Source organism: Vigna radiata, chromosome 7 (assembly GCF_000741045.1).
Source record: "Vigna radiata var. radiata cultivar VC1973A chromosome 7, Vradiata_ver6, whole genome shotgun sequence".
In the NCBI taxonomy this organism is placed as follows: domain Eukaryota; kingdom Viridiplantae; phylum Streptophyta; class Magnoliopsida; order Fabales; family Fabaceae; genus Vigna; species Vigna radiata.
Window position 1 is genome coordinate 50,447,322 of NC_028357.1, and position 13,953 is coordinate 50,461,274.

The window sequence follows — 13,953 nt, forward strand, 5'->3', positions numbered from 1 at the left end:
GATTCTACTGACTTCTCAGGATTATTTAAAAACTACAAAAAAGAAAGAAACAAAAACCTTATGATGACTGCATTTCTAGTTTCTTTTTCCTGATTCTGTCTAAAGTTTACTACAATCCTTTTGCTACAGATCATAAAATGCAGCTGTACTACTGCACATTGTTTTGGAAGATGCTCAGTACACTGACATTAACTAAGTTAAATTTTTCACATTTGAGAGATAAAACCAAAATGTACTGAACACGTTTAACATACAACATAATATATACATAAGGTTAATTTTAGAAGTTACGATACACCTACATCACTGTAACATAATGTGTAAAATTAATATAAAGCCTAAATCTTAAGTTAAAGGAGAGAATCAAAATTTCAAAACTGAATACGAATCATTATAAAATACTCATTTAATTGATGTGACATTCCTATTTATATTTGTACACAGGGTCTGTTTAGTTTAGCAAGGTCAAACTGAGGTTTGCAGGGGACTCACTAGCATTTTTTCACTAACTTCTGGTCTTTTTAATACACTACTTTTATAGTAGTAATGTTTGAGCTTATGATGTACACATTACTGTTTTTTCTCTAAAGTTTATCCTTAGCTGTCTTAATTAAAGTCTTCTTTTATCCTCTCTCAAACAAAAGCCAAAAAGTATTATACATATTTCACTTACAAAACTATAAGTTCGCACTTCTAGATGTTGTGGCAGGCCACCATTACATTATCATCTTGATAAAAGACACTGCTGAATCTAGAGCACCAATATGTCTAGAGGATCACTTGTAAAGTAAATTTGGAAACATGATGAATACAAGAAATATATGAATTTATAACGAAACGAAAGCACAAGCCATTTCAGATTTATGTTCTAATTTAACTTTTTCGATTAACTTCAAATGTAATCAACTAACTTATCAAATATCTCACATAAACTCATCTCTACTGTTAGGTATAGAGTAACCATCTAACCCACTATTTATTATTTTTTTGTCAGTCAAATTAAAAAAATGAAAATATACAAAATACAAATAACAATATTCAGACCATTTAAGTAATTGAGATTAATTTAATCAACAGAGATAAACTACCTAGAATAAAGTAATAGACATAAACATGTCCAATAGGAAAAGATAGGCCACAACATAGGGAGCATTAAAACAAGAGGTGATTTACCTCTTATTACAGCTCTAATAACTCTAATCAATAGGGATAAAAATGAAGAAAATATAGCATTAACACAGAAGACTAAATTGTCAGAACATCATGCCAAAAAAGCTCAAGTTTGCACTTCAATATAAAGGTCAAGGAAAATAGTCCCCTCCCTTGATTACTTGTTACTTGGCCACCATAAAAATGATAACTCTATATAGTACAAAAGTATCCTAATATATAAATTCAGTTTTCCATGTCACTTGTAAAATGTGACAGCTGAACTTATAAAAATTACAGAACAAGCAATCCAACAGACGCAACAGGATCCTTGTAATAAATTGGGATTGCAAAGAAATATCATCAATGCATGAAGTGAATTGTCACATTCCCGGAGATAGTGCTTTTTCCCAACAGGAATAAGTCACTACTCAACCAATCAGTGGATTAGCTGTCCCTCCCTGCTGTGGCATTCCACTTCTCATCATTGCACAAAATTCCTCGTAGTTTATTCTCCCATCCTGTTAGTTCGAGAATTATTAGTAACAGCATCAATGGTCTACCATCATTAAACAAACTAGAACCAACTTACATTATCTGTATCCACCTCAGAGATTATTTCCTTTATTGTTGCTTCATCACCCATTCCATGTTGGGTCATAGCAGTCTCCAATTCATCTCTAGTAATGTACCTATACATGAATTTAAAGACCATTCCTATCCATCAACCTTGTGTAACCCTCAAGTCTCATGCTATTGATAGTCTTAGAGTGAACTAGTGCAGTTTAACAGAGAAATGTTACTGATAAAAAGTACTATCTAATATGGACCTGGAGACTAAAAGACACATTCAAATTCTCATCATGAGTTTGTCAACAACGTTGAAGAACTCGACTAGAATCAAACCAGAGGATGAAACAGTTCAAAACTACAAAGATGGGTGAGTTTAAACACAACATTATCTAGTTGCCTGAAAACAAATGGTTAGAAAGAAATTGCAATATGGAAAACACCTAAAATACCAGTTTTGTAAAACTCACCCACTGTTATCCTTATCAAAATACTGGAATGCTTTGTAAAGATGTTCATCACGTTCAAGTCTGTGCCTATGCATTGTAGCCGAAATGAATTCAAGATAGTCAATTGAGCCATTTCCATCAACATCAGCCTGAGAAAAATTATGCATAAGAACAAGATACAGTGAATGCACAAATGTTCAACTAGTTATGCTCATGATAAGGATATGTGACTACTAACTACTTACAGCATCCATGAGTTGTTTCACTTCAGCCTCAGACAGTGTTGATCCAATTCGAGCCAAGCCAGTCTTCAATTCTTCGTAGGTAATTGTGCCACTATTGTCAGTGTCCATATTTGCAAACATTGCTTTCAGACCTTTAATCTCCTCTTCTGATAGATTTTCGGCAATAACCTCGAGAAATTTCCACCAATGTCAGTAATGGAGAAATACACAGAGTAAAAAGAAAAAACCTGGATTATGTAACTCAAAATGCTTCTCTACGGCGTACAATGATTTGAGAGGATAACTTCAAGAATAAAAGCAGTATCTAGAAACCTAGAAGCACACATACAACGCAAATACATAGTATAAAGTATAAAATTATTTTTATAAAACACAAATCTTTAATCAAGAGAGAGACAATATGTCAGTTTTAGACACAAGTCTTTGATTCCGTAACATTGTTGTATTAAACATGGTGAAAAAAATTGACAGGGCCAGTTGAAAAGACATTAGTAACTACTTTCAGGTGAAAGCAACAGAGGCTTATATACTATACAGAACAAACAGAAGTACTTTAATAATATTGTAGCTGTAGTCGTATTCCATAATGGGTAAGTTTAAATTTGTTTGTGTATGCAATATAACAACTGCAATCAAAAGAGAATCATCATCCCTCAACAATTATCAAGGACCATCAGAAATGGACATTGACAGTAGATGTCTTAATTCAAGTTTGATGACATACCTTTAATGCAAGCTTCTTGAGCTTATTCATTGCCCTGAATTGTTTCATTCTAGAAAGAACTGCACTATCGATTGGTTTATCAGATGCCTCTCCACCTTCTCTCATCCACGGGTGTTCTTACCAAACAAAATCATCAATCTTAATCAGGTTTAGATTGAAAAAATAAAAAACAAGACAAAACAGTGCCAACTCAAATGGCTAATGAGAAAATTTACTTAGTTGATGATATTTTGATAGTAATTTATTGTTGGTATGCTATTAACATTCCCCGGATAGGATTTTGCTTCCTAGTTCTTACTTTTACAGTTCAACACACAATAAACTATTCTCGCTGTCTATATATACGGAACTTGAGAAAGTCGACAGCAAGTAGAAGCACTCAAAATTTGTAGCAAAAATGGAAAGGAGGAAAAGCAAACTGCTAAACTGATAATAACGTAAATAATAACACTTTTAATTTAAACAAATTAGTTGCATTGTGACGGTTACTCGAGTCAAATTAGAAATGGTAGTCTAATACCAAGGACTTGTGCAGAAGTAATCCGCTTCTTTGGATCTTGTGTCAGCATCTTCCTGACTAGATCTTTGGCGCTGTCTGATATGGATGGCCATGGTTCACTTACAAAATCAAGTTCACCTTCCAATATGGCGTTAAATATTCCCTTCTCAGTTTCTGCAAAAGATAATAGAAACATATTCTCACACCTATTATATGCTGAATAGTTCATTTTTAAATAAGAAACTCAACGATAAACAATACATATGCAACATTGTCAAACTACAATTAGACCTTACCAGCCCAAAAAGGTGGTACACCACTGAGAAGAATATACAATATGACGCCTGCACTCCAAATATCTATTTCTTTTCCATAACTACGACGCAATACCTCGGGAGCAACATAGTAAGCACTGCCAACCATATCATGATATACCTTCCCTGAAAAAAATTGGAAAATACTATGAATTATCAAATGCAAATTGTGAAAGTAATAGCCGTATCAGGTAGCAATACGTAGGTCCTTTAGAAAGACCATAGCAGTCAAATGGAATCAGAATTCAACATAAGCTGTAACGAAAATGACAAAATTATTCAATCCTCTGGATACACTTCAATGTCACTTGCTGAAAAGGAATTAAAAAGCAATGTACCATCGGATCTGAAATTTGCTTAAAACCAAACAAAATGTCACCTACATCACAAAATCAAATATTATTTTTACAATGGATGTCCTGATCAGATACCTACATCAAGAATCAATCTCACTCCTATAAGTCCTTAGTATAGAATCATCTGTTCCAAATCCAAGAATCATTGACAGGATATCCAACAGCTATCAAGGTGATATCTATATATTAAACAAAATCTCAAAGTCCGCGGAGTGTGTTTGCCTTTAAAGTTCCCAAATGTCACAGGTCACGTTATATGTAAGTTTGACCTGGCAATAGAACTCTGAAAACTTATCCTATCAAATGCTTTCATGAATTGATGAGTCAACTTAATCTTGATGCCGAATGGTTCACCAGTGAAGTATAGAACAAAAGAAATTCAGCATACGAAGTAGCACAACAATGCAAACAGAAAATAAACAAATCAGAAATAAATAACATCAAAGCGAAAAAAGGAACAAAATTTCTATCATGGTTCACCGCTTACTGACTCCTGAATATCTAAAACAAGGAGGGGTGAAAGTGAAAGTGATGCGAACCTTCTTCAATGAAGACAGAGAGTCCAAAATCAGTAGCCTTGAGCGTAGCGTCGTCGTCCTTAGAAGAGAGCAGGAAATTTTCGGGCTTGAGATCGCGGTGCAAGACTCCCATGAAGTGGCAAATGTGAACAACGTTGACAATGGCGCGGCAGAGTGAGGCGGCGGCTCTCTCGGAGTAGTGACCCTGGGCGATGATCCGGTCGAATAGCTCCCCGCCGGCGCAGAGTTCCATTACAAGGTGGACCGACATCCTGTCCTCGTACGCCCCCTTGAACTCCACAATGTTGTTCTGCCCAGACAAATGCTGCATGATATGAATCTCCCTCTTCATATCCTCCCTGTCCGCCTTCGACACCAGCTTCCTCTTCAGAATCGACTTGCAGGCGTACGTCATTCCGGTGGCATTCTCCGTGCACAGATACGTTACCCCGAATTGCCCTCTTCCCAGTTCCTTCCCCAGAGTGTAGTGCTTCTTTATATCCTCAAAGGGTTTGCCCAGAATCGTGGTGTCGGGTTTCTGCACCGCCCTCGCATTCTGGGTCGGAGAAAGATTGGGTTTTGGTTCCGACGGTCTTTGTGGTTTGGGAGGAGGTGATGTTTGAGGCTGAGCAACAGTGGTGGTAGGTGGTGGTTGAACAGTGTTTTGACTACCACTGCCAGTGCGAGTGCCTGATCCATAAGCAGAGCTGAATTCTGCGTTTGATTTATTCTCCTTGCTGCCGTGACAACCCATTTTGTGTTGGGAAGGATTTGGGAGAAGATTGAGAGAAGAGTGAGAGAATGAGATGGAAGGAGGCAGTTTACAGTGATGTGGGCAGAAAGTAGAAAAGAGGGATAAAAGGCAGCTACTGTCCAAGTCCAACCGATGGTGACACTGTCAACACATGCTGTGAAAAACATTGAATATTTTCGAATCCGACCATTTTTATTTTTTATTTTTCTAAACATAAATTAAGCATCAAATAGATTGACGATGACATTCGATGAAGTAAAGGAAAAACTGGTGCAAATAATTTGGATTTTAGTTTTAGTTGATTACAGATCATTCCCGCAAATCTCACTCCATTTCCACTCTATCAAGCACCAACAGTACAATATTCATTTGTTGTAAATATAGAGCTGTAGGCAGTAATAATGGGGGTGTAGGAAACAAAACTCAAAGTAATGTCAACTTCATTAAATCTTGGTCGCTATCTTTTATTGGGTACCAACAAGCCCATGTTGGTCTTAAGGAAACTCTTTTAGTACCCTTATACTTTCCTTAGGCACCTTTATAAATACGAAATCCCCACTCTACCTTTATAGTTTTAAAGTATCCTTTGAATGACATAATCTGTAATTTTTTTCTTAAAGAAAAGTTTTAAATTGAATAATCTAGAAAGTGTTCTTGATTTTAAGATTATATGATTTAAAATAATTAAATATATTTTTAGAACTTGGTAGTATGAGAAATCAAAATCTATTTTTCTCAAAAAGTTCATATAAAATTTATCATCTATTAATGTTTGGAATACATCTCCTTATTCAACAGTGTAAGACAAAAAATATGGATATCTTGGTTTCTAGAGAAGCATTGAAAATTTAAATAATGTTTGAATTTAAGAGATATCTTGAAGACTTGAGAATTTCATCGTTGAAGTTTTATAATTTGTATACTTTATTTAAATTAGTAGATCAATAGTCAATAGGTACCACCTAAGCAGTAGAACACTCAAAAAAAGTTTTCTTTTTTGTAAAAACTTATGGAATATAATCTATTATCACTAGTAGGTGAATAAACTCTTTAGTTTTTTGACTTACTTTTTTTAAACAAGGGTTTATATATATTTTACCTAAACTTAATTTAAAAATAATTTTTTACTTAGAGATTTAAAAGTTATGTGCTAAAGAAACTCTCAGTGTTTGTGAAAAGAAATTTTGAAAAACTTAGTATGAGTAAAACGAAAACGTTTAATGAATGTGTCTAAGTGATTGAATATTGTTGTTGTTGTTATGAAAATGTCTAATCACCTACGTGCTAAAGAAAGTGTTATTCATCCTTTATGTGGCAAAAGAAATATTGTTCATATTTAGTGCTAAAAAATACGTGTTTTCTAACCTTAATTTAATTCAATATTATTACAAGTTTTAATTATTTATATTAAATAAATCAATTTATTCTCTCTTATTTTTATTCACACATAAACATTTCGCTATACGATTCTAACCATTAGTGTGTGAGTGTATAACAATTGGTATTAAAATGTTGATGTGATTTTTTTTGAAAAAAGTTAGTTTGACACGCCATACAAAAACGACATTCATTTGACACTATGTTTAATAATATAATAATGTAATTATGATTTTAAATTAAAAAAAAAATAATTACAATTAAAATATTATTATTTACGCGTATTATATGGATGTTTTTGTCTGTATTCCCGTGTCAAAGTACTACAGCCCATCTTTTTTAATTGACACATATATGTCTTTTAAAAACATGTCCTCTTTCCATAAGAAAACATTATAAATGAGAGATTACTAATTTTAATCTTATTTCGAAAGACTAAAAGACATATTGTGTATTGTATGTAAAAATAAAAAGTTATTTTAATTGAGAGAAATTATATATGATATATTATGCGTTAAGATTTTGGAAGTGGCAAGGTGAAAGATATGGTGGAAGTGGAAATTGAAGAAGTAGAAGCATGAGTAGAAAAGGCAGGAGGTGAGAATGATCCTTTGAGAGTTTAGAAGGGGATTCCTCATACTTAATAACCACTCACTTCCCCTTTTTGATTATGTAATGCAAAGCCAAATTGTTATTTCTTGTTAAAGTAAAAAAAGAAAGAAAGAGAGTTTCAGTTGCGTCATTTTCATGCAAAACAACCATTTTCAAACAATAAATTCTAATCGAATATACTCATTTCCTTCCTTCCATTTCTTTTAAAACAAAACAACATTATAATCAACAAAATAAAACATTTCAGATTTTATGCGGGGAATATGCGACTGTAACATAAACTAACTGCTGAGTGTGTGAGTTTTTATTTTTCCTTCCAATGTAAGGCGTGTATATATATTTACTTAATTATTACAAAATCATAAAAAAGAAATTAGGTTATTGTTTGGAAAAGGTGATAAACTTGGAGAATATATGTGATTCTGAGAATTTGCACAAGAACCAACCAACCCAAGTTCCGTTAGAGACTTTGTTTAGTTAATAAAAATTTCATGCTTCATGCTCCCTCCTTTGTCTCCTTCTCATCCAACTTTCAATGCTAAAATATTCTTATTATTATTATGACTTCAATTCAACCAGAATATCAAATTATCCCAAAACAGATTTTATAACATCTCATGTGCTACCTCCAATACAATACAGATCTACTTTCTTTCTCCCACCAATCACCTCCGGGTCGGACTCTATTAACCCGACTCCATCACTCATTCAATTTTAATAATAATAACCCCAAAAAAATCTATCTGTTTAATTTTTTCTTTTTAAATTCCCCAAAATTTTTAAATCGCCCACCACCCATCATAACTAACTATAAAGATCGAATGTTCCAAAAATCAAACCGGAGGAAACAACTCAGCCGTCGAACCCGGTCTGGCTCCAAACGGCTTCGCGAACTCGTCTCATGTCGCGGCCCTTTAACGTGCGCCCCACGCCCTCGAATACTGAGTTCGATGCCATCTGGCGGCTGCGCGCCAGGTACTCGTGCGGCGGAACCATCTCGGGGTCGTTGTCGTCGAAGCCGTCGTCCATCTCGTGCATCAATTCGACCGAGTCGACACGGAGGATCTTGCTCCAGTCGGGCACGTTCACGGGAGCTGACGTGGCCATTTGGTGATGGCGACCACGTGGCGACGACGACACGGTGTCGTGCTGCGCGCGGTACTGGTGGTGCACGATTCTCGTGGCACCACCACCACCGCCGCCACTTGACCCATTCGGATCCTCGAATGCCAACGACAAACCCCCCACGTGAGGGTGCCCCTGGTGTTCCCTGGTGTTCCGACGCCGCGGCCACTCGCGTGGCTCCCACTGTCCCGGCGAGGCATTGACGTCTCCTTCACGGTCTTCCAGCGTGGACCACACGTCCTCTTCCCGGAACTCGGAGGGTTCGACGGCGGCGGAGCCCTGAGATGAGTAGATTGTTCCGAAGAAGCGCTCGCTTCGGGCCGTGGCGGGGAATTTTCGACCCTTGGCCATTTGCGCTTCTTGTTCCTGTTCTTGTTTGGAACCTGGTTTTGCTTGGGCATAAGCTTTGAGCGTAGCGGAGGAGGTGTTTATATAGCCTTTTTTTCTCTCTCTCTAATTTCATTTCAATTTGAGTTTCAACTTCATTTTGTCTGCATTTCCTCCCATATCCTGTCCGGTTAAATTAAAACTGAAGCTGTGAAAGTAACTAATGCAAACATTTTTCAAAGTACATATACCGAAACAAAACATTATTCAACACTTTTATCCAATACACCTTCAGTTTTTTTTTCAAATTATCACTCTTTTATAACACGATTTTTATCAATTTCCGTACATCAATTATTCATACCATTAACTACGGCTCATATTCAAAGTACACTCATAATTCTAATCATTCTGTACTTTTGAGATCACTCACTTTAAAATGTTTACAATAATAATAAAATATTTTTTTTAATTATAAGTTTTTTTAGTTCAACAAATAACAGGTACACTAAGGTTTTAGATTTTTAGAATCTGACTTTGTCTCGCATGAAAATATTTAGAAAACATTACTTCATCATTTATTGAATTTGGATTTTCTCTCATACAAAATAAACATAACAAGCATGTTTAATAAATTTTTATGAGTAACGGGTACGATCTAAATATTGATTTCTTTATAATGAGAAAAATAAAATAAACTCATAGAAGTATCTTAAAAAGACATGTAAAGTAATATAAGAAATCGTTTAAGAAAAAAAAAAGTAAGAAGACTACATTTATTCATAAAATATTTATTTTCATCACGTTTTTTTAAAAGAGAAATGTTAGAATATGCAACAGTGATGGCAAAAAAAATCTGCACACTCACAGATATAGTCTGCAACGGATAGTTAATATCCGCGAATATTTACTACTTTATAAGTAACAAGTTTTTAATATCTTTTTATAAACAGGTATTATATCCGTGGATATCCAATATCCCGAAAAATAAATAAAAAAATTAATTTATATTTTATTAAGTTAAATTTAATTAAAATTAACATTAATTTATATTTTATAAGGTTAAATTTATTTAAAATTAAAATTTAATTTATATTTTATTTAATTTATATTAAATTTTATATATTTTTTGTAATTTTATTTAAAAATTTTATTTTAATAATTTATAAAAAATATTTTTTTTTAAATATTTGTAGGTATCCACGAATATCCACGGGTATCTACTAGTTTTAAAATACCCATAAATATTTTTTAAGCAGATATTCTTGCAGATAAAGGATTAGGTGGATTTTTTTTTTTTTCAAGTTAGATTACGGATAGGTACTATCTCTGTTTGACCCGATCCGTTGTGACCCATAATCTACACTCTCTTTTGAATATAATTTCTATTATTTAACAATTTTTTAAAATCATGATTTGTGTGCTCTCACTTTTACAATTCTAACTCATAATTTTAGAAGTTTTAATAAATGTTAATAATATTAAAGAGATAAAAGTTATAAATTACTAATAAATTGCATATATATATATATATATATATATATATATATATATATATATATATATATATATATATAACAATGATTTAAAATGATTAGCATTTTACTTCTTTCACTTTCACGAACGAGTTAAATAAAAATGATTTATTTATTCATAAAAAACTTATACGTAAATTTATTTTCCAGATAAACGTGAAATCTGTGTAATATAAAAAGTGAAAAAAAAATCAAACATTTGAATATATAATTAAAGAGTTGGTTTTTAATGTTAACTGTAAAAAAATATTGTATAAATGTTACTATAAAGACTAATTTTTATTATAAAAAATAAATAAAACAGGAATGAAGTATATAAACAAAGAGAGTAAGTTATTGAGAGAAAATGAGAAGTATCCTACTGGTTACAACATTTGCAATAGGAAAAACGTCTCTTTAATAACCCTTTTTTAGACAACTTTTTGACAACGCGTACGTGGCAGCTTATGATTGGTCCGTTTCAAATATTTTTTTAAAATAAATTCAGACAGACGAATGAAATGGTAACACGTCCCGTTGTCAAAAAAGTTGTCAAAAAGTGTTGTTAAAATATCATTGTTCTTTGCAATAAAGATGTTTTAAGATGTGTCTCCATCCAAAAACAAATTTGTAAAATAATTATTATTTCAATTGACAGAGAAAATAATGCAGAAATGGCGTCCTTACAAGCAGGTTGAGTTCTTCCATATAATTTCCTTTTTTGTTGATGGTGGCTATAATTCGCATAAAGAGATTTCCAAAAGAAATTAACAACTTATGTAATTATTTAAAACGAAATAACACTTGAAGAAATTAGTGGATTATAATAATTTCATCGTTCTAGTCAACCACGCCATATCTTTTAAATTTTTCTTCGTTGATATTATTTTAAAATGGTTGCAAAACAGAAGGATGCAATAAAGATGGGAGGGTCCACGTGGGTAGCGTTTGTGCAACCTCTTACAACCCACCACGTGTAAGATTCTGAAAGAAGGGTCCGTTTATGATGTCTCAATCTCTTCCACGTGGGTACACAATGACAGGTTGTAATTTATTGTGAAAAATAAGGTTACAGAAACACTTAATCGATCATGCTAATGACACCATGGATTTCTAAAAGGCATCTTCTTCACCACATTCAGCGGTCCACAATTGTCTGGGACCCACACTGCTGCCACCTGTCGTATTCTCACGTCAAAAGCAAATAATAATAATAATTATAATAAACTAAAAACATTTATGAAAGAAAGAACGGGCCTTGGGCCCAGGCCCGGTTGGAGTGAGAAAGGTTTACCCAAATGGCCAACTGTAGTTAGGTCTTTTAAATGCAGTGTTGATTATTGATGAGAGTTTTGAATGGGCCTTAGATAGTGGAGTGGGCCAGAGGAGAGGAATTGGTTGGAGATGGGAGGAGTGGGCCCCTGGGCCATAGGTCCAACTGTGGTAGATTTAGACCCCTCAGTGGTGGCAAGCATCCTATGCTGTGCTTTTATTCTGAGCCATGTATTGAAAGTTGTACTTGGGAGTGGTAAAAGAAAGTCCATGAAGGAAAAAGTTGAAACATTGCAACTCCAATCATTCACTGTTATGCTTTTATCTTTATCCACAAACTCAATCTAGGATTCTAGCTCAACTTCTTTAACTGTTTTTTTCATACCCTTTAAATATACTTATATCATCTCTTTTATATTTCTTAATTTTTTATCAAATTATTGTTAAATTCATAAACTTATAATAGATATTATTGAAAAATTACAATAAATATATATAAAAAAAAATTCACATTATCAATACTGGTATGATTTTTGCATATTTTCCCCTCTTCCGTGTGCAAAGAAGCAAAAGAACCAACATACTCCAGATAAGATACACTTTCCATTGTTTGGATTAGAAAGGGAATGAAAATAAAGCGAGTAAAAATGTTAAATATATTTGTTACTTTTTTTAAAAAAAATATTATATTTTAATAATATCTTCATCTCTTTATTCATATTTTAAGGTCATAAAAGTATATTAAAATTAATATTGTGTATACTAAAATGTTTTGGAATCATTTCTAATAATTTATTTATCTCTCACATTTGTTACTTAACATTATACACACTTATATATCTCCGTTTGATAGTAGTAAAATTGAAAGAAAAAAAGTGATCGTTTTATCTATTTTTTATTAAATAACATATAAATAAAATATTCTTGTACATAAATTTTCATAAATAAATAGATATTATATTTAATATTTCTAAAATCATTTTGCTCTTGACTGTAAAGTAAATCGGTTGTTTAATATGTTCTTAAAATTAAAAAAACAAAAGTAAAATGTATATCAATACAATAGACATTAACTTTCTGAAATAAGTAAATTTTTTTTTACTAAAATAAATTTAACTATTATTGCTGTTTTTATAATAATAAATAGTATAGTACTATTATTATTATTATTGTTATTCAAATATTAAATATGTTTTTTTATTTAAAAAAAAACTTGTATTAAAATTGGTAATATAAAAAATAAATTAATATACTTATTAAATAATGCGTGTTAAAAGTACTGGAAGAATGTAAATAAAAAACAAGTATTGAAAATTATTTATCCTACTTTTGTTTGAAGTGGGGTCTATATTACATGAAACAAAGATCCTTTAAGTTTTAAATCAAGAAATCTTTTTAAAATTTTCAGAATTATACCTTTTTAATACATCTCTTATTTAATATAATATTATTTTATTCTTTTGTCCTATATTCTCTTTTAATAGCGCAAATTAATTCTCTTAAATTTTACTTTTTAAAGTTACCCCATTTCTAATTTCAATATAATCATACTTTCATTCACTCTTTTTTTCGTTGAATTTAAATTGAACAACTTTTTCCCATTTCTATGTAAAATCAGTTTTATTTTATTCTTGTTTCACATCACATCCCATCTAATACATGTAAAATCAGTAACTACACAGTGTTTTCTGTTATTAACAGTAGTTTAATTGTAAAATATATCAAAATTCTCTTCTTCTTTTTTATGGGCCCTGAGATATATTTCTTTTTTGTTCTTTCGGCTCCTTTTTAGCTACCCATAAAAAAAATGTGTCTTTGTGAGAGCTTTAACATTGGTCCACCAAATCCTATGGTAGCTATCATCAATGAATATGTTCAAATATTACACATCTTTACTACCACTTTTCATATCTATATCTATGCATCACCAATTTTATGCACATAATAATCGCCCTATATTTTTGTTTCATTTTGTTTAATCAGAAGCAGAGAAAGTAAAAATCATTCAACACCTTCACCTATGAAGAAAATATTGGAGCTGTGCAATAAACGTAATGATGAAATCACCGATTTCAATATATGCATGAATGAAAGGAAAGTTCCTTATTACAATGGATAGCATAACAACTTATCTGGGAATTTAACTTC

At 32.3% G+C, this 13,953-nt stretch overlaps 2 protein-coding genes across 2 annotated transcripts; both read right to left on the reverse strand.

Moving 5' to 3' along the window:
- Positions 1–1,204: 1,204 nt before the first annotated feature.
- LOC106768380 (calcium-dependent protein kinase 2) lies at positions 1,205–5,578 on the reverse strand. The gene is made up of 8 exons (XM_014653512.2): positions 4,846–5,578; positions 3,933–4,076; positions 3,658–3,810; positions 3,138–3,253; positions 2,414–2,581; positions 2,190–2,317; positions 1,742–1,841; positions 1,205–1,670 (listed from the first exon to the last, which is right to left on the reverse strand). Exons 1-8 carry the CDS (start codon positions 5,576–5,578, stop codon positions 1,581–1,583), a joined length of 1,632 nt encoding a protein of 543 aa, XP_014508998.1. The 3' UTR covers positions 1,205–1,580.
- A 1,893-nt stretch (positions 5,579–7,471) lies between these two features.
- LOC106768381 lies at positions 7,472–9,273 on the reverse strand. Its single transcript, XM_014653513.2, has one exon. The coding sequence runs from the start codon at positions 9,041–9,043 to the stop codon at positions 8,420–8,422; it is 624 nt and encodes a 207-aa protein (XP_014508999.1). The 5' UTR covers positions 9,044–9,273; the 3' UTR covers positions 7,472–8,419.
- Between the last annotated feature and the right edge of the window lie 4,680 nt (positions 9,274–13,953).